The following is a 21,116-nucleotide window of genomic DNA, read 5'->3' on the forward strand; positions in this document are numbered from 1 at the left end:
GGATAGAAGCCAATATATCTAATTCAGGCAGCTGAACTGGACTGGACAGCAAGGTCTAAAGGAGGATATCACGTAGAGGTACAAGCACTGAAAAAGGAATATGCATTTCAAGCATTATGCCACACTCAGTGAAGCAGAAACATCAGTCTCAAAACAGACATGGAGTATTTAACAACTTCTTGCCATCACTTTCTTTTGGAGCAATAACATGGCAATTGAAATGGTCAAGGGCACAGCCAGAGACTTTTAGGAGCAGAAACAAGTACTAAAGTAACCTACCACTAGTTCCTAACCCCCTGACTTTGTGGTCACCTAATTCACCATCTGACTCTTAAGACTGACACTGCAAACTGATGCCTGGAAATGTAAGTCCAAGCATCCAACAAGAAGCTTGGCTGCGTGGCTAGAATACCGAAGATATCAAATTTACCCCCTTCTTTTTCAATCTGTTCCTGCCAGTTTGCAATGCAGACAGACAGGTGAATTAGAGCAAAGATTATAAGCCTGCCCAAACTGGGCAAGCACAGCCAAACAGATCACAACAAATGTGCTAACTTCCATACCACATAAAGCAGATATATGTAGTAAGATTCATTCCAGGCCCGTACAAAACATGACACAGGTCCCTGTCACCAGAATGTCTGCTAAGGGGAGATGGTTATGTCCACAAACCCCATTCCACAGGGCTGGCTATAGAGGGCCATAACTGGCCAGGAAAAGCATATGGCCAGAGACACTGGAAAATAGGCTGATCCTGAACCTCACCTCTCACCAGTAGAGCCCCTATTGAGCCAAAGTTCTCTCTTCACTCCTTGTTGCAAACACTAGGGAGGACAGTGCTGTAATACCCCCTGTGGGTGCAAAGGAGCCTGGCTGGCCAGAAAGATATAATTTATCAGAGGAACTTTCAAAACCGCTGAGCGTTGCCCTCAATGGAAACACTGGGCATTTCTGAAAATCCCACCCTACAGCTCCCTGTGCCATCTGCAGTTAATCTGGCCCATGAATCCTGACTCTCCATTCCCTGTTGAGGCGAAACTGAAGTGAATAGTGAGATTTTGGTGGGAGTCTTGCCTGAGCAAGGACTGTAGGATTGGGCTGACAATATTTATTTAGAGCAGGGAGTCTAGCATTTATGTTTTAAAATGAAAAGATCACTTAGAATTATGGGAGCCGCTAGGAGAATTGCCATGAAGGCAATAGCTGTCTCCACAGCAATATCAAGAGGTGTCAATTTAGGACCTTCAAGGTCGGTTTACCACAAACACATTTTATTCCTCTGAAGACTTAGCAATGTGGTGGTAGCTATTGCCTCAGCCCGAGAGAATGTCAGCATCTAGGAGGAACAGATCTCAATTTAGGTTCTGGAGCTTGCCAACATGTAATAGCTTTAAAAGTCACAAAGTATAACTGTCCATCCTTTGTAAATTGCCATAAATGCAGCGGCAGTCTGAATGACTTCACAGCAGTACAATAGGTGCCTTCATAGCAATCTGCATCACACTGCTCTATAGTTCACAATCACTCAGACTTTTATTTCTTGGCAATCTCGCTAACCTAAATAAGTATGTGTTATGCCAAGGAGCTGACACTTTGCATAGCTGAGACATCCAACTCTTTCCTATCTGAGTCTCACAAAAAGATCAAAGGTCACAGCTACCCACCTTAAAAGGATCCCCAAAAGTACAAATTAAAAAGAGACTAACAAGCATTTTTCAAGTCGATAAATCTTAAAAAACTGTGCTTATGCTACCAAATAGGAAGCCAACATGAAGAAACTATATAATGGTCAGTTTGTCTTGATAACCATGTAGATAAGATACTGTGGTGGGACTCAGAAGATGTGGGTTTAACTCTTTGCTTTGTCACAGACGCCTTGTGTGATCCTGGCCAGATCATGTACTCTCTCTGTGCCTTAGCTAGCTCTCTATAAGATGAAGATACCGTTACTTCCTCTCTCATAATGTTTGTCCATCTTGTCTATTTTCACTGAGAAATTTTTGGAAAAGAGACTGTTTCTTGCTGTGTAAATGTACAGCACCTGGCTGAATGGGGCCTTGATCTCAGCTGGGGCTTTTAGGCACTAACACAGTACAAATAATAAATACATACTATTTTTATATAACACATACAATATAGAGGATCATTCAGACCTATGGGGGTTCCATATTTTATACCACGTATCTTGTCCATTGTGTGGCACCAGCCTTCAATTCATTGTCTAATTTATTATTAGTAGCATTGTCACAGCACTAGGAACCCCAATCATTCACCATCACCTCACTGTACTGGATGCTGTACAAACACAGAAGGGCCCAGCCCCAAGGAATTTACAATCTAAGTATAAGACAACAGATGGATATGGACAGACGGGGGAAGACAATGAAACAGTATCACTCAGCATGAGAAGCAGTGGTAACAGCACACCATTTAGAGAGGAGGACAATGAGGTGGCCTTGTGGACGTTTATATGGAGCTCTTTGTGGGAGCAAGCACAAGGGAGCTTATTTAAAATTTTAACAAGTGGGCAATCAAAGCCTGTCATCACGGGGTAAGTGGAGGCAGGAGTCATCATCTTAATAGAGTATATGTCTTGCCCTTACTTCATATTACATACCCGTTTGTTTGGTAAGCATATGTGCACTCTCAGACCTATTCACATCATTCAGAAACAGGGATGGATGCAATAGCTTCAGCTGGATCACTATGTGGGATTAAAAACTAGGGATGGATGCAATAGCTTCAGCTGGATCACTAAAATTTGGGAGGCCACTGCAAATCACTGCATTCTTCAAATGAATGGCTCAGCAAAACAGTGTAAGAGGAGCTTCATAAATGAACTCTGCTTGCATGATCTGACAACAATAATTCAATTTGCATTATAAATACTTCATAATGTGTTAGTAAGGGAACTATCGAATATTTTGTAAAAGTGACAAAGTCTTAGCAATAATTACACTTACAAAAATCATCAGTGTACAATTAAAATCACAAAGAGCAGTGTGGAGAATGGAAATTTCTTTGTATGGAGGATTTGGAGATTTCAAAATTTGCTTTTCTACCAGTTAAGAATGAAACTGGAAATTTTTTAAATTCCTCTCCAAAAGAAAATTCTGAAAGAAATTCAGTTTCAGGTCAACAGCAACATCTTGTTTTGACAAAACCGAAATGTTTTGGTTTGATTTGACATTTTTATTTTATTTTATTTTATAATGAAAAGTTATTTCTCACAAGGAAAAATCAAAATGTTTTGTTCCAAAAAATGTTGAAACTGGATGTTTTTGACAGTTTTGGAACTTTTTTCTATTATTTGCTTCAAAATGAAATTTCAATGAAATCTAACATGATTTCACAAAGCATTTTGATTTTGACAGAATAGCATATTCCTGCAGAATACGGTTCCACTGAAGTTTTTCGACCCAGTTCTAAAAATCACATCAGATCAGGAAATGAAAAAGTTCAGGTTCCAGCATCAGCATTGATTAATCTGCATTGCACATCTCCTGTATATTTTCTGGTAAGCAGGTCATCATGCTAACAATAATTTTGGGCCCAAATATTCAAAGAGATCTGCAAGTGCTCCCATGGAGTGTCAGAGGGAAAAAGAGTCCACTTTTTGCACAATCAGGGCCATATTAAATTAGAGATTTAAACAGAACAGCAATAGAAAGTACTGGGTTTGGACAGAAAGCCAAATTAAGGCTGCTCTTAGAACCCTACATTTTGCATTTCCTGACTCTTGAGATTTTGAATTGTGCGCCTTTTAACAGCTGAAGGAATTTTGTTAAGCGTTCAGTATAATTTCATTTCTGTTTCTTACATGGAATAGTTCAGAAAGTTATGAGCATGTGAAAAAAATATATAAAATGGAAACAGTTTTGCAACCTTAACTACATTAGGGCACAGATTTCTCAGCTGTTGTCAGTTTTCACCAGGGGCAGCTGACAGGGGGAACAGCATGGGAAGTGGTTGAGTCTCATTGGCTCTGGGGCCAGTTCTGAGTTTAAGAGTTTCTCTAATTTACACCAGCAAGCTATGGGCCCCACAGAGCCTTCCACTTACTAGGGACTGCTGGAACACACCTAGGTTGAAGGATGGCAGCACAGGAGAAGGCCATACTGGCTGTATACCTAATCAAATCCAGAAGAGGACGCCACGGTCTGGGGAGCAACGCAAGTCTTAGAGATGAAGCAGAAGTGACAGCAGTGAGATACCACTAGAGCAGGGCACTCTGGCGAAATGAGAGTTAATTCCCAGGATGGCCAGCAGGAGGCTCCCCGGTGGTGAGACCTGCCCCATTACAGTTACATTCTATGGTGTGCTTAACAGTGTGTCAGACTTCACCAATGTAACCTTATATTGGTTGCCTTTCTAACAATAGTCTCTGTGTCTTCATTAATCTGTGTTAAAATAATCCATGTTAACTATCTTTACTACAATCAGATAATGTATGGTAAAACTGCCATTCCTTGTCTAAATTAGAATTCTAACATGAGCTAATTAATGTGTTAAAAATGTTTTTTTCATAATGAAGATGAGCCCTATGTCACTAAACCTTTGATATATTATTTTCCACAAAGATATGAAATCTAGAGATAAGGACTCAATATTGAAGATTATTGCTGCCAATATTCAGGCACAAAGATGTGCATGGATTATATTTGATTTGCAGATTAAGAGCTCAAAAAGAGCAAACTTTTACTCATGTGAATAATTCCCTTGATTTAAATGGGAAAGCTGGCTTGAAAAGGGACTACTTGCATAATTAAGGCATTGCAAGATTGGTCCTTAAAAGAGAAAAAAGCCTACTTATTTACTCTGATAATATTATAGCTAAGGCCCTGATCCTATTTCCCTCCAAGAACAAACATACATTACTCCAGAAACTTCAGTTTGGATATTTTTTTTTTCAATATAACGGTCACAAATACATTAACGAAACACAGCAGCTAGAACCAGTTCCCTGTAAAAACATCCATCTTCTATTCCCAAATATGGTTAGCCAACAAATAATACAGCTATCCCACTTTGTTGTTCAGCCAGAGCTACAGGACAGTGTAGTAACTCCATAGAAGCAATGTATCTTTAAATCCTGTGGCTTAGTGATCACCTTTTTAAAATAGCTTGGCAGATCACCATGTGAACTGTTCAAGAGCCACTTGTTAATTGATAACTTACTGACACCCTCTAACTTCCTCAGGAATCACCTGTGAGAGAGAATTTAAGGGACAACTGATCTGTATATTATCCTATTGTTTGGGTGCCCAAGAAGGTGTGTGCACACATACGTCAGCCTGGGGAAGGAAGAGAGAAATAGTCTGATATTCTGCGTGTCATCTCTGCTAAGACACAATGGCAAAATACACACAGCATAGCTTCTATTCAGACAGCACTGGGAAAGATGGCAAAGTCAATTCTTACACTTCTGCAAGGCTTTGAGAGGGATGGGAGGGTGGAAAGACTGGCCCCTGATTGAATCTGATTTATACTTTAAAAAACCTAGTACTCTTACTGATGAGCGAGCCCAGACAAGCACTGAAAACAACACTTGTTCACAATGAACCTTGTACATGCTCATCAAAAGCCCCCTACTTCAATATGGTACATACATTGCACTCTTGTGCACTGATCATTTAAGTATTGGATTAAGCAGAGTCAGTGAAGAGAGTTAGAAACTAAGCTGGTTCAGCACATCAGTACAATATTTCTTAGGCTGATTGGTGGCATTTACTGAGGACAGTTCTCATTTTCATCATCCACTTGGATACACCAGCAAATGAGTGCATCAGAGCCCTGATCCAAAACCCAGTGAAACCAAAGGAAAGACACCCCCCCCCGCACCGACATCAGTGGGATCCCCAGTTGTAGCTCATTTGGTGGGTAGCAGTTTCTGCTGACCAAGTATTGGTCTTCCCATGCTGCTGGGCAACAGGATTGTTCCTAGCTGGCTGGAAGGCGATTAAAGCATTTACATTTGCAATCAATAACTCTACAGTCCAAACTAGTGTATTCAAAGGAACAAATTGTCCCATAAAATTATTGGAGACTGTCCTGATATTCCCAGAGTGGGCAGAGTTCTCATGCAGAGGCCCTGAGTTTGAGAACCAGATTGGGACCAGTGAGGGTTAGGAGGGCCATGGAAGGGACAACATCACAAAGAAGAGAAGGATGCAGACACCATCATTATTTACTATTTGTACTGTGGGTTGAACTAAGGAGCACTGGTCATGGGCCAACACCTGTCTGCACTAGGTGCTGTACAAACTCAGCACAAAAAGAAATCTCTGTCCCAAAGAGCTTTTCTGCACCTTCATGTACACAAGTTTCAGCAAATGCTCCCTGCCCTCAGTCACAGGGACATGACCCTCTACAGCAGCTAAGGAGGAGGAGAGGAAGCGTGTGTGCTGTGCATGTATGCAGCTTCAAGGAGAAACTGAGGACCTGATGAAAAGGATATTTTAAGACTAGCCTAACTTGAATCACCCCCTGAAGGTGGAGGAAGCACCTTGATGTAGATGAGGTGGGCAGGGGAGAGGAGGAGAGATTTCTCCTTAGATCCCTTTCCTGTCAAGATATTGACATATTACCATTTTGAACTTGTGAACAACCTACAGCCCAGTCCTGTAGCTCTGACTCCGGCCCAACTTGTATCAACACCTGAAAAAGCGCTCAGGAATGACTGCAGGACTGGGCCCAAAACATTTGCCACACCCTGAAACAGTATTTCAGTTCAAAACACCTGAGAATGAAATACCTTGCATGCTACAGCAATGTGTGCAACACAGACAGCAGTAAACAATCCCGCATGTATTTAAATAATATGCCAATATATTATAGCCATAAAAAGTAATAGTTCAGATTATTCAGATGACTATACAGAACTAGTGGATTTTATTGAGCTCTAATTCAGCTAAATTTAATTAAAGTTGTTACATTATTTAATACTTAAAAAAATATCTTTGGTCACATCTCATTCCAAAAATATTATTGCCTCCAAAGCTTTGCATCAAGACCATCCCTGAGAATGATACAAAGGGTTTTGACATTACAAAAAGTATATAAGGAAAAAAAATAAAGAGAGAAAAATCATTTGGTCAGTTTGCAAGTGTTTTTTATTGTTTGAGGCAGGATTAAAGCCTTTTAGAGAGACAGGAACATATATGTAACCAGACTGAATGTGACATTAGGTTACTCTAGACACCTCTGTTTAGCACCCTGCTGCCTGTAATATGCTATGGTCAAAACGTGAGTTGATGATTCAGAACAGATATGATATAAATGAGCTAGGATGGCAACTTGCTGTTATTTTGGTAACTGAGTTAGAAATCTAATAATTATTTATGTCACAAGAGAAGCAATCTCCTGATTCTCCAAAACTCCTGCATCTCAGAAGCCTTTTAATCAGAATTTGGTTTCCTATCCATAATAGCCAAATAAGAGACATCAGCAAAGTTGCTACCGTAGCCACAACTCACTTCCCAGCTATTTGTACAGCAGCCAACTCAGAGACAGATGTGAATTTAAAATATATGGGGCCAGATCCACAGCTGATGGAAACTGTGTAGCTCCATTAAAGTCAAGTCAATGGACCTATGCCAGTTTATAGCAGCTGAGGATCTGGGCCCTGTGTATTTTAAATTTCTTTTCAAATGTAAAAGTAAATGTAACACTGGTTAGCAGTTTCATATTGACAGCCATGGTGAGTCAAGTCTTCCATTCATCAAGAGAGACAAATAACATGAACAATAGCAGTGCCAGTTTCCCTTCATTCCTCCGTCAAGGTGCCTCATCATTTTCTGGCAGAACTATCTCTGGCAGAGAAAGACCTCTGTCTCCAGTCCCGTTCCATTGACAGCATCTGCTAAAGATTGCCAAAATATGGGCCACTTGTAAGTATTTAGTTTTATGAGAGTCACCTATCTGCTAGGAAAGTGAACACAGACCAACAACTCATTTCATACAAGCCAACGAATAGCCAACAGATGGTAACAGCTCTCAGACAATACGATCATGGGCTGGTTTTGAAATTGCAGCCTAGAAGTGAAAGGCTCTGCATACTCTTTGTCAATCCCATGACATCAGTGTATTACCTCTTGGGAACGTGAAACACAGTAACAAAGGAAATGAGTCATTGCTCCAAACATGTTCACCCCATTTGCTAAAAAAAACTTGTAAAATGCTAAGGATTTTCATGCTGTTACTGAAAAGTTGACAAGAAGCCATGTTTAAATAATTTGTATGTATATTAATAGGGGTTTAATAATGACCACAATGGGGAGGCAACTAAGACATATTAGCAAGATTGTAAATTATGTAGATTCCAACAATAATGTTAGTGATATGAAACAAACAATTGTACCTTATTTTCCTCCAAATATCATCTAAGCTCAGTAGGGTTTTGTGGTGTTTTTGGCTTTCTCCTTTCAAAATGTTTAATTTTAAATCTAATCTCTGCACATATTAAAAAAATCTTGTCAAATAAACCAAGCATAAATACAACTGTCACTACCATAATCAAGCATATACAGTTAAACAGTGTGCCTTCTGTATCACATATTCTGCAATGTTAAAAATGCCCCCCTTCTGAATGTTAAGATGTAGTAAAACTTGAGATTTAAATCAAAAATAGGATGCTTTGCTTCAGTTGTATCTGCAAAATTGTTTAGACCTTTTTTCTTTAATAAAAATATGCAGATTCAGTGCTGTGCATTTCTAAAGTATTTTCATATAACATTGCTGACTACATACCGCTGCCCCCTTAAAGAAAGAGCAAAGCAAACTACGAAGTTTGACTTGTGATAAACACTGTCTGAAAAGGTGTGTGTGTGTGTGTGTTAAACTTAAGGGCCTAATTCTTGAGGGGGGGAGAATAAGGGCAGACAAGGGTTTTTTTAATCTTCAGTTATAGACACTGCTTTTAGGAGCATATTGATATTGCAAGCCTCTCTCACTCAACAGGCAAACTTTAGATAAAAGCATTGCTCTTGCTAAAACCAACTGAGCATGCTCACTGAAGCCCCAGGTGTGACCTTTGCTCTTCTGTGTGCAGCAATTGGACCAGGCAATCCATCATGGTGTTCATCCTGTCAGGCCCGGTGCTTGGCTGCAGCTGTCTATCACACTGGTGGATGGGACCTGCTTAAAGGCAATCATGTCAATCTCTATGTGACTACTCAGACTAAGACAGAAAGATGATCTTGACAGGCTTGGCAAAGTCAGCACAAGGTACTGGAAGACTTTAGTTACATGCAGAAAATGTAGATGCAATTTGTGCTTTTTGTGTGCATGTTTTGTGGATTGTGTAAAGAGGCATGGAACAGTACTGTTTTATAGCTGGTCATCTCGAATGAATCTGTTGCCTTCCGAATGTTTCCCATAGTAAATGTAGCGACATTTTCCCAGAACACCTACAGTGAAAAGAAAACAAAGAAAAAAGTGAGCAATTAGCATTGTATGTAATGGAACGATATTACTGAGGTTGGGGAAAAGAAGGTTCAACTGTGTTTGGGAACTGCTCTCTCTCTTGCTTTTCTAGCTATGCTTGGAAAGCAAAGTATGTTAATTTGAAATTAATTTATTTTAACTAGTGGCATTGGGGTCAGCCCTAAAAAAACACACTTGAGTACTTTGTGAATCACCCCGTTAAGCACATATGCATGCCCTACTGCTTTTTGTAGGGTTGGCATTTTGGATAGAGTTGTATGTTTGTACTGTCTGTTATCATTCCAAAACATGGATATGGGGATGAATCTTTCTAAACAACATGGTTTTATTGATAATAAAATAATAGCAGCAAGTAACAACAGCTTGGCACTGATCTAGTGATATAAACATGAAAAACTCTGTTCAGACATCCTCACAACAGCCCTTTGATGTAAGTAATTATCATTATCCCTACTTTGCAGAGACAGAGAAAAGTGAAGTGACTTGCCCAAGGTCATCCAGACCTTACAGCCCTCCTTTTCTAAATATAAATGGCTCTATGAGCCAGAACAATGGTAAAGGGTGAGCAAGAGGAGTGCTGTGGTAGTACTAGCAATGCCTCCTTTTGCACCCCAAGGCATGTGCAATCAAATTATTATTGCCTCCTGCACAAGGAAGCCACGTGAAAGGGTCTCTCTGTCTCCCTCTATGTATCTGGGGATTTTCTAAAACTCTCACCACTATAGTGTCTAGCTCATCCGCTCAAGGTCCACCAACATCCAGCCAATAGGAAACAAAACATTATGTATAGGGACAAAGACTGGGAGGGATTTACTGTGATTTACTCATTTACTGTGCAGGGATTTAAATTTGACAGGTCTCACATGAACAAATGGGGTTTTAGTAGCTGCACCCATATGCAGCATGAATTAAGTATTCTTTTAATAATCTGTATGTAATGTAGCAATATAATTATAAACATCAAATAAGCTATGAAAACCCTGGAAGCATGGACTGTGCTGGATTAAAGTTAGTCCCTATTATTCTCTCCTTTTTCAAACCATTGGGTGAGTAACACATCACTATGGAAAAAAATTGATAGGCCTATCACCTGTTTTGAAAAACACATGCCTTTTAAGCAAAGCACAGAAGAGGGCTATATGAGCTTTGTTTAGCCCCTTCTTCGCTTCCTTCTCTCTCCAAGTCTCCAATAACCTGATTGATCAGTGGAGCAACTTCCACATTCAAGGGAACAAATTATTCGCCTTCATAAACCAGTGTCTGGTCAAAAGCAAGTTCTCATGTCCTGAGGGGACGCTATCCCATGCAAAGCGTGGTTGTCATTAGTTGGTAAAAAGCTTGGCTGGGGTTCTAGCAGCAGAGCTCTAAATTAATGACCTTCTTCAGACTCCTTTTTCACTGTCATTGATAAAAGTCCTATTTGAGGTCTGCCGTGTTTCTTCAGGACTGGAAGTAAGACTGTTTACTGAGATCTTGGTGAGAGAGTGCTGTTTGATGAATGCTGGAGACTGCACCGAGGTGTCAGCGTTTAGAAAATGAGGCAAGGACATGAGGTATTAATACTGTCAATGATCTCTTGACAGGAAAACAGATACTACATTCACCATCAGATTTAAATAGACATCAAGTGCATTAATGACAAAAGGGTAGACTTCAAACAAAGGGGGCTGGATGGTGCTGCACTGAGCGAGTGCAATAACCTGATCTGAAAAGACGCTGTCAGAACTACAGACAGACCTAGAATTGTGTGCGGTGACAGAAAACAGAGATGCCGACAGAGATACCGGTGCCATATTATGCCAAGTATATTTTAACAGTGTCTCCAGCCCCTAACTAAATCTGACATCATTTCCTATCACTTATAGTATTCTCCACTGCTCCTGCAGAATATTTCTCCCCAGACATCATTACAAACTCCACTGTAGTTTTAGAGTTACTGGCAGGCCTGTTCTGTCATGGAGGTTGGGTCTAGAGGCCTAAGGATACCCTCAGTCAATCTAAATTTGGAGTTTGCTGTGGAAGTGCTCTCATTTTCACTGATATCTCAGCTACTTGAGGTGATCTGAACGCTAAAGTGTGAGGAGCTGTCACCTTGAATAAAATCCTTAAAGCAAAGATGCTCAGTTCCTGGGATGATCAGCAAAGATGTCGGACTGTCTGGCAGCAGGAAATGAAATCCAGCTGCTGCTGCTCGCCTGGGGATAAAGGTGCTTGGGCTAGTGACAGCTAAAGTCAGCTGAAATTTTTGAACTCCTGCAGCCTACAATTGTTTAAATTAAGGAAGTGTTGTCTCCACAGAGATTCCCTACCAAGGCGCACAGCTGTGCTTCGATTGCCAGGCGGATTATACACACTGCTCAGAGAGCTTTGATAAAAGCACAGTTGAAAATGTTGCAATGAGTCTTTATTTATCATGAAGGTTATTTGTAAAACAATAGGCTTGCTCATAAATTAAATGGTGACTTTTTCCCCTCTTCCTCCTCTCCCTTTGCTTGAAGAAAACTGAACATTACAGAGGGTTTATATGCTGCAGTAAGAGCTTTCGATACTAAAATATGCAATACATAGATTTAGGAAATTTATTGCTTCTGACTCAGTAGGAGATAGTTTCCCCCGCACATCTGCAATGTGTTCATTTGTTTGCAGCTTCACAAACTCATGTGTGTGTATGCATGCGCACGTGTGTGCGGTGGATGATAACACATTTAATGACGTGTGGTGTTTTTAATTAAAATATCTGGCATTGGTCATAATAAGCTAAGTATACTCCCAATGCATCAGCCTAATGCACAGCATTCTGAATGAGCTTTCTGCTCAGGGCTCTTGAAAAATGACAACATGAAGTCTCTTGAGGAATCATCTCCCCACAAATGAGGTTCCAATTTTTTCTTAAGTAGCTGCTTCCACCATCACCATAAGCTGTTAAAACTATAATTATGAAAAAATTACATAGAGAAGAATCATGTTTAAATATACCTTTTATCTTTCAAATTCCCCCTCCTTCAGAATCAAATGTTCTAATTATGACGGGTAAGTAATAACCCTGCCGTCACCTATGTGTGTTGTGATATCAGTCTTTCTTCGCCAAGACATTGTAGTGTCAGCAACACAAGCTTTGCCTTAGCTGGGGGAAAACCCAATTATCCCCATAAATAAATAAATACATGCATACTAAAGCAAGTGAAAAAATGTTCAAGTCATGTTCTCTCCTTTTAAATTGGGCATGTGTTTCAGAGAGTTATTATGCAATCGATTCCTCAATGTTCTTTTCCAGAGTGAAATATGTTTTCACTTCTTGGGGACCAGACAGTACAAGGAATTCACAATAAGCGATGGGACAATGCACTTCTAGGTCACCAGTTCAAATCAGCTCAAGTTAGTAGTGACCTAATGCTAAGACTATCTGGTGGCATCCTGGTGCCATTGCATGAGTTGCTGGCTTAATTTTCCTAATGCTTTTAATAATTCCTAATGCTACCATGTATCAGCATATAGTAAAGTATTTGCATTTAAGAATATTAGTGAAAGAGAATCTTATTTACATTAGGTGCCAAGGACTGTATTCCATAAGTAAACCAAAAGCGCATATGATACTTTATACAACACTATACTATATCTGTGTTCAGGTGGAACCTAAGCAGAAGTCGTGACTGCTTTTGGTCTGACCACATGGCAATTACTACCAAACTTGATGTCCTAACCAAATTCCAATTTAGCTAATTTTATTCTGACTACAGTACCTAAATCCCACCCCATCAGTCTGTGTTGGATCAGATATTCATCTTCACACTTCTTGCATCACGCTATTGGGTAGTGCTGCTGTGGGCAATTAAACAGCTGTCACCTTCCACCAAGAAGCTGGTTACATTTTGAGTGGTAGTTATAGGATAAATGTATAAACTGCTTTCTGGATGAAACATCAACACCATTATAATTTTTTTCAAAAGCTCTGGGAGATTTTCTCCCATCAATGAATGGGAACTGCAAAGTCCCCTAAAATACTAATTGCAACTTTCCTTATAGGAGAGTACAACCCTATTTACAACCAACATTCACAGGAGAACAAACATCTGTCTACAACCAACTCAAGTCTATAGTGCTAGTCATTTAGACAAAACACTTGCATTAATCCCATTAATTTTAAACATATTTAAGACCATCCCCAGTTAGCAAACAACATAAGCAGGTACTTATGGGTAAAATTTTCAAAAGTGCCTGTAACTGAGAAGCCTAAGCCCCATTTTCTTCAAGGTATTCGGGCACCTAAAATGCAGACAGATGCATAGTGGGATTTTCTAAAGTGACTAGGACCTACTTGTGTCTTAGGTACCTAAATACCTTTAAGAATCTGGTTCTTAAGAGTCAAAGTAACTTTCACTGGAAGATAGGCTCCTAAATCATTAAGTTCTTTTGAAAATGTTCCCCTACATGATTTGCTAAGTGAGGCCTTACATTCTATAAAGGGTTCCTATGTGTTTTAGTTAAAAATAAGTGGGTCACACTATTTATTCCTACATTATTTATTCTTAAATAATTGAGAACAAATATTAAAACAACTGAATGCTGCAAAAAAAGTGTGGAAAGCCTCAAATGACCAGCTGCAAACTATCTGCTTAGAGCAGCCCCAATACATGGCTCCGGACACAATAAGTGGAGATGGGCTGTTCAGTTAGTTTAAAAACGCATAAAACCCCAAAGAATCAGCCCAAAGTTCAGCCCTTTCCCTGGAGCATAGATAAGTCACCCTCCAAGGGACATGACACAGGATATGACAGCTAAATATTAAGACAGATAAATAAGGGCATAGAAGGCAGACTTGGATCCAAGCATAGAGATTGTTGTTCTACTGGGACTTGTGGCTGCATCACCAGGGAGGCTGTCCAACCTAGACCGTTTGGAAGGAAGAAGGGTTGTTTTGGGGTTATGAGGGTTTTTTTGAGAAAGGAAGTTGGATGTGGGGGAGATTAGTGAGGAGGCAATCTACAAGGAAGAAAGAGCTATATAGCTGGCCTAAGAGAAGGGAGGGGAATGTCAATAGATTCAGATACACAGCCAATATTTTGTTCTTATTCTGGACTGAGTCTTCTGAGTTTCATCCATCAGCTTTAATTCATACATGTTTATTTATTTACATTTGGATTTGCAATTTATTTACTGTTGGATTTGCAACAGTTTTTCTCCCTCCAAGAGCAAATCCCATCACAAAATAAAAAAATATTACATTCAACTACTTTATTATTTCCTGGAATAACAGCATCCAAAATAGTGATGCCCACTACTATACAGGGCAAGCAGACAAAATATACAGCTTGTCCTTGGACTTCCAAACATCCAAACAACTGAAAGTCTATCCATATTGGTGGAAGGAATAGAGGGGTGGGAATGATCTCATAGCTCTAATTAAAAGTCCCTAAACGATTTTACAGTATCTGCCACGGCTACCCAATCCTCACTATACTGTGCTATGAGTGATGGCTACTAGATTATTGTGCATTGCTTACAAGAGCAGAGACTGTCATAGAAAAGCAACTCTTGACTGTCTCAGAGTATCAGTACAAGGATATCCAAAGTTATCTGGTGTCTGACTGACTAACTGTCTTTCTCAGAGGTAGCAGACAGTTTTTTGTTTGTTTCTTTCCACATGATGTCTCATTTGATAAAATAAGAGCAACTTATTGCTCCTTTCCTATGTTATTTTCTTCTTAAACTGCTAGAATATCTACAGTAGAAACTGAAGATAAAATGCTACTGCTAGTACTGACATCTATTTTGATTTACATTTTTAAAGTACAAGCCATGTAAAGGTGCTGTAGATGCTATGGGAATCCAAGAGTCACTTTAACATGGCATGTGGTTTGAGCGGTTAGAAGAGGAAACTAGGGAGTCAGAAATCAGATTCCTAGGGTCTAATTTTGGCTCCGCCAATGACTTGCTGAGTGGTCTTGGGGAAGTCACTCTGACTGCTCGGTGCCTCAGTTTCCCCATCTGTAAATGGGGAACATGCAATATTGTTGCCAAACAACATTTAGAGAAATGTAAAACCATGAATAACTGTCATCCAGGGAAATGGGAGAGTCGGGCCAGCCTTTGCCCTCAGCATGCAACACTTCCGACCTCATTGCATACAGGACTCCAGCTCAGATGATAACTACAGGAAAGTGATTGTAAAGGGGTCTGAGTGTGCCACAAGTAAACTTGCTCACTGGTGGCTGCAGCTCCCCAACTACCAGACTAGAGGCTGAATTCAAGTCACTGGGTCCTAATTTTCAGGTTATACATCAGAGCAGCACAAGCAGGAGCCAGCAAAGAATGAGGTAAATGCTGAGCTGGCCAGCCCTTCCTCCTGGATCTGCTACAAATGATTGCACTCTGGGCCAATATCAGTGGGGAGAAGCATCTGCAGCCATTTCCAAATGACTTGCCAGAAACTGCTCTGAGGCACTAGGCCTCAGCCGTAACCCCCTACACCTGGCCTGAAGTTTCTGTGGCAGGCTATGAAAGGCCCAACTCCTGAAAGACCCAGACCTGGGTCTATTCAAAATAGACCTCAGACACTAAGCTTACTGATGTCACAATAGACTCGGACTTTTTTGAACTATGAACTTCCCCTCCTTCACTGTATCAATCTCCTCTCTTCTTCCCTTTTTATTCCTAACAATTTTTCCATCCTCCTCTTCTCCCCCACAAACAAATCCCATGGAATGAACAAGTCATGGGCCACTCACCCTAACCACTATCTTGAATTCCCTTCCCCCATCCTTGGGCTGCTTTTGTACACTTAGATTATAAGCACTGCACAGTGGAGCTTCAATGTTGACTGAGGACCACTGTATATTTCCAAAATATACATGATAAATAATAAGAATCAGGCTTAGATTTCAGCAGCTTCTAATGAGTGAAAGGTTTCCAGTTATGCCATTCTCTGCTTTGTCTTCTCCAGCTGATGACATTGCATGTGACTTCAAATACCTCTGAGCAGATACTATCTGAGCGTTGGCTTACAAAGGCTAGCAATACCTTGGCACCAAATTTAGTTATGAACTAATATGACATCAGGTAATGCTATCAGAAGTGCCCAAGGAACAGATACACAAAATATTAACTCTTCTTACATTATAAACTAACAGCCTTTAATGATCAAAGCCGGGTAGCTGTGTTAGTCTAAATCTGTAAAAAGTGATAAAGAGTCCTGTTAGTCTATAAAGTGCCACAGGACTCTGTAGCCTTTTAATTGATTTTTTAAGAGAACAGAGCTGCTAAATGTAAGCAGAAATAATCCGCTATTCCTCCAAAAGTAGCTGCACATAAAGACAGCTTCGTAAGGCTGAGGGGAGTGCTCAGCTGCCCCAGCCCAGCACGAGCTCCATCTTCATCAAAGAAGCAATCAGATACTATGACAACGGGTATAGAAAGACAAATCTCTCCATAACACAGGGGAATGTGACCAATTGCATCACTCTTCAAGACAGTGAAGATCATCTAGGTGGTGTGCTGCTGACCTGCACTCTCTGCTGCACCCTTTGCTGTGTCTAGAAGTGCTTGCATAAGCCATGGGACTGCAATAGCTACCAACGTGCTTAGCCCCTATGCAAGGGTGCCAAGAAAGTGATAATTCTAGGGTGACCAGATAGCAAGTGTAAAAAATTGGGATGGGATGGGGGGTAATAGGTGCCTATATAAGAAAAAGCCCCCAAAATCGGGACTGTCCCTATAAAATCAGGACATCTGGTCACCCTAGATGATTCATTCCCCTGAATACACGTGCCCTTCAGGTTGATCAGATTATTTCCAGGCACCAAGTCAAACCCATATTTAGTCCACAGCAATAACACTGGCATTATGTGCCTAACTTCATCAAACGGGGAAGAATCAGAACAAGCAAGTGAGGCCATGAAATTATGGCAACTATCCTGCACAGACAAGTACTGTGTCATGTCAAGTCTCACTGGCCTGGTTGTAGGAAGAAAAAAAAAAAGAGGAAGGAAAGCAGTCAACACGGAGGGGATGTTGGAAAAATTTACAATGAAGGTGATAGGAATACAAAGACGTGAAGTTTGCATCCCAGGCCAGGGGAGACTGCATAAATGTTCAGTGTAAACTAGCAGTCGAGCTGATGTGTGATAAAGTGCAGCCTGCTGTAAATACACTTCAGGGCTCCCAGTGCAGCTGGGGATGAAACTTGTAATTTAAAAGGAAAAAAAAGGAAAGGGCAAAAAAAATGCACTGCAAGCTTTTTCTCACATAATCTGTTACTGGAAAATTGAGAAGCTTGTCCAAGTCCGTGGGAATAAGCTGATGAGCTGATACTTAATAATAAACCATATTGTGTCATGGTGCAGAGTCATCTAGATCCATTCAGGCCACAAACTATATTACTTTATACAGCCCTGGCTGACATACATTTAAAGCCCTCTACACATTAAGGAGCCATTAGGCTGACAGATTAAAAGTTATCTTGGAGCTAATGTTTCCATTATGTGTGTCCTGGCAGTGGAACAATCAACACACTGTTCCTCAGATGTCATATTTTGTTTAAAACAAAAAAGAAAAGGAGGGTTGATCTCTCTCCTTTAATGACATTGACATGATCAGCTTTGATCTGGGCATGTGCTGTCTACAGATCATCTACTTCTGGCTAAAACAAAAGCATTAAGGGAAAATCACTTAAATCATTAACCAGTTCTGTACTGTCCAGGGTTGTTCAGTAATATTATAAGGGCCCACATTTGTGCACTGGGACTTCTTAGCAATCCTTCCACACTTCTGATGATGATTGCAATATGCTGGCTTTTTTTCCTATTAAAAACAAAGCAAGCAAATAAAAAGCCCGCCCCCTTCCACCATCCAGATGTGTGTCTTCACCGTTGTTGCAGTTTCAAATGAGACTGTGGATGGGATGAGCCTAGAGGTCAGTATGAAATTTTTCTTGTCGAATATTTTGGATTTTTTTTAAAAGGGTGGAGTAAACTATAAAAAATAATCAAGAACATACTTGTATTTTTATGTATTAGTGTTACTGAGCACCAGAAACACTGTTTATACAGATATCAACTTTTCCAGAGCTTAACTTACATATGAACTGAGGCTCAAATGTATATAGATTGGATACCTTCAAAGGGAAACAACTATGGATTTACAATATCTATTTGTACTTTACATGTCTCATTTTCTCATATTTATTATAAATAGAGTGGATAAAAGATGGAGCTGTTTCCAAAGAGAATGCAAGGATCAGATGCAAATCAGGTAAAATTTGTTAAATGCCCTTCACTCTCCATTTCTAGATTGAAGTCACAAAAACTGAAGTTATTTATTAATAGCCAAGTGCTCCATTGCTGGACTACTTACTCTTTTTTTGGCTACTAACATAACAACTGCTCTCCTTCCTCTGTCCCACCCCCACAAAAAACATGCACACAACTAAAAAGCAAACAAACTCATGCTGATATCTCTGTAGTCAATTTAAAGTTGAGGTCATCACCACTAGAGGGCAGCATCCATTTGTCTATTAAACTGGCTAAAACAGCAAACTAAATATTCCCCTATGACAATTAAACAATACTGTTCGTTAGTTTTGCAGCCAATGTTATGTTCTATACTGATCAAAGTTTATATTTATACAATCCGTGCTTTCAACCTTTTACCTGGAAGCCTGATTTCTGGTGGACTAACCTCATTGAACATCAATGTGGGTATATGGGTGGCTACAAAAAGAAGTCACTAGTGTATTTAGTGGTTTGAAATAAAGGCTCAGTATGTTTCATAGAGGGAATAACTATACATATATGAATTAAACTGATTGTTCTGAATTATGTTTCTTTTATTTTTACTAATGCAACAACATGATCACTGCATTGATGCAAGTGATAATTCTAATGTATTCAGAATGGTGAGCAAGGAGGTTTTAAAATCTGCTCCTCACTGCATATTAAAAAGTTCAACTGCTCTGTCAACTCCTCCCATATTATCTTAGAGACTCTCAGTTGATTTGACTAACATATGCAAAAGTGACATTTCTGTAGGCTGCTCTCCACTTTGGGTTACACTCTACTAATAATACCTCCATTAATCAGCAACAGAATTAAACCATAAAGAATGCTAGAGCCATTAAGGAAACAGAGGATGAATATAATTATATTGTACTTCACAAAGTTCAGAAATTGCATTAGCAGTAAAGGGGGGGAAGGAAAGTAAGCTCTTTCAGTAACGGTGATAGGATTAAATAAATGTACCATGATTTATGTGGTAGAAAGTAAACTTTTGGAATAATTGTTCGGAAAGTCTGCAAGCATTCCAGTAAAATTACAAATTCTTATATGAGCAGCAGGGCCCTTCTGGAGAGTTTAGAAATGAATTTGGCTCATCTCATGAGTAAAATTTGCTTTTTGGATCTCAGATGTATTCTCTTGGAGGAGTTCACATTTTTCTTTAAAAAAGCCATCCACAATTCAGTCTGGCTCAACTGGTTTGACATTTCTCAAGAGAGTCATTTGAAATAAAGACCAAGTTTCTTTCCCAGCTTTAAAAATAAAAAAGCAAGTCTCTCAAAATTAAAGAGCACAGTTAAACAGTGCTGCTGTCATATTATGATACTGTGACAATCAATTAGGGGAATGTTCTTTGTATACTGTTACTCATTCCCTTCCATAAGCCGTTCATCAGAAACAAAGGAGACGTTTAACTGATTGCTAATGATAGGATTAATAGGATTCTTCTTAATATAAAGTAACCCTCCTTAAGGGACTGGTGCTGCTAAGTGCTGGGTTCCCTTAACTCCCAGTGCGAGCTGCAAGTGCTTAACACCTTCCAGCAGGCATGCATATCTCACGGGATCAGGCGTTAAAGGGGCTCCCCACTCTTCCAACCCAGTTGACATATGGTTCAGCTGAAATCAGAAATACATCCGAGCCATAAAGTTCAGCTCTGGAGCCAAACTTCCTGAAAGTTCTCAGGCATTCAGTTCACTGGTTTAGTTGGGGCCTGTCTCAAGCTGAAACAAATTCTGCATTATATAGAATACACACAATGATTTGCTACTGCAAAGGGTTCATAGCCTAATTCTCAAACACTGACTGACTCCAGTAGAGAGTGCCAAAACATTGTCACTGTTTTCTATCTTAAACTCTCTCCTGCTCCCTCAGCCTCCTTTTAAAAACATCCTAATGAGCGAGAGGCTGAAGATTAAATCACAATGGACAGCTGAAGGTAGTTTACAAGAGCACTCAGCCTCTATGGAAGCTTGTGCTGAAGACAAAAGATAGGAAGCTAAAGAAGCAACTCAAGAGAGGCACAGCAAAACCCCTCTACTAGAGTCAGACTCATTAAAATTTAGTGAAAGCACCAAAGACTTTCTAACAAATATTACACTTAGTAAACATATTCCACTGGAGCATGGATATTGGTGAGAGCTTTTGGAGTGTGTCAGTTAATCAGTATTCACCCGCTTTGACAGCTTGAAATATTACTCACTTATTTGGCTGGTTCAGATTTGTCAGATTTGACTATGTCATAAGTTAACATGTTCCCATATTAAAAAGGAGCCAACTGGCAAATGCGCACATTGGACATAATAAAACACATCTGGCCAAACAATCAAACAATGTGGATCACAGTATCACTCGCAAACACAAATTAACAGCGACTGTCTAGGACATTACCAAGTCAAACAGGAA

At 39.9% G+C, this 21,116-nt stretch overlaps 1 protein-coding gene across 1 annotated transcript in view; it reads right to left on the reverse strand.

The window, feature by feature from the left end:
* Positions 1-7,131: 7,131 nt before the first annotated feature.
* LRMDA (leucine rich melanocyte differentiation associated) overlaps positions 7,132-21,116 on the reverse strand; it is a 992,983-nt gene continuing 978,998 nt past the window's right edge. Inside the window, exon 7 of the mRNA XM_030570748.1 lies at positions 7,132-9,407. Within this exon, the coding sequence (XP_030426608.1) occupies positions 9,328-9,407 (80 nt within the window). The 3' untranslated portion in view covers positions 7,132-9,327. The remainder of the gene's footprint in view (positions 9,408-21,116) is intronic.

Source organism: Gopherus evgoodei, chromosome 7 (assembly GCF_007399415.2).
Source record: "Gopherus evgoodei ecotype Sinaloan lineage chromosome 7, rGopEvg1_v1.p, whole genome shotgun sequence".
NCBI lineage: Eukaryota > Metazoa > Chordata > Testudines > Testudinidae > Gopherus > Gopherus evgoodei.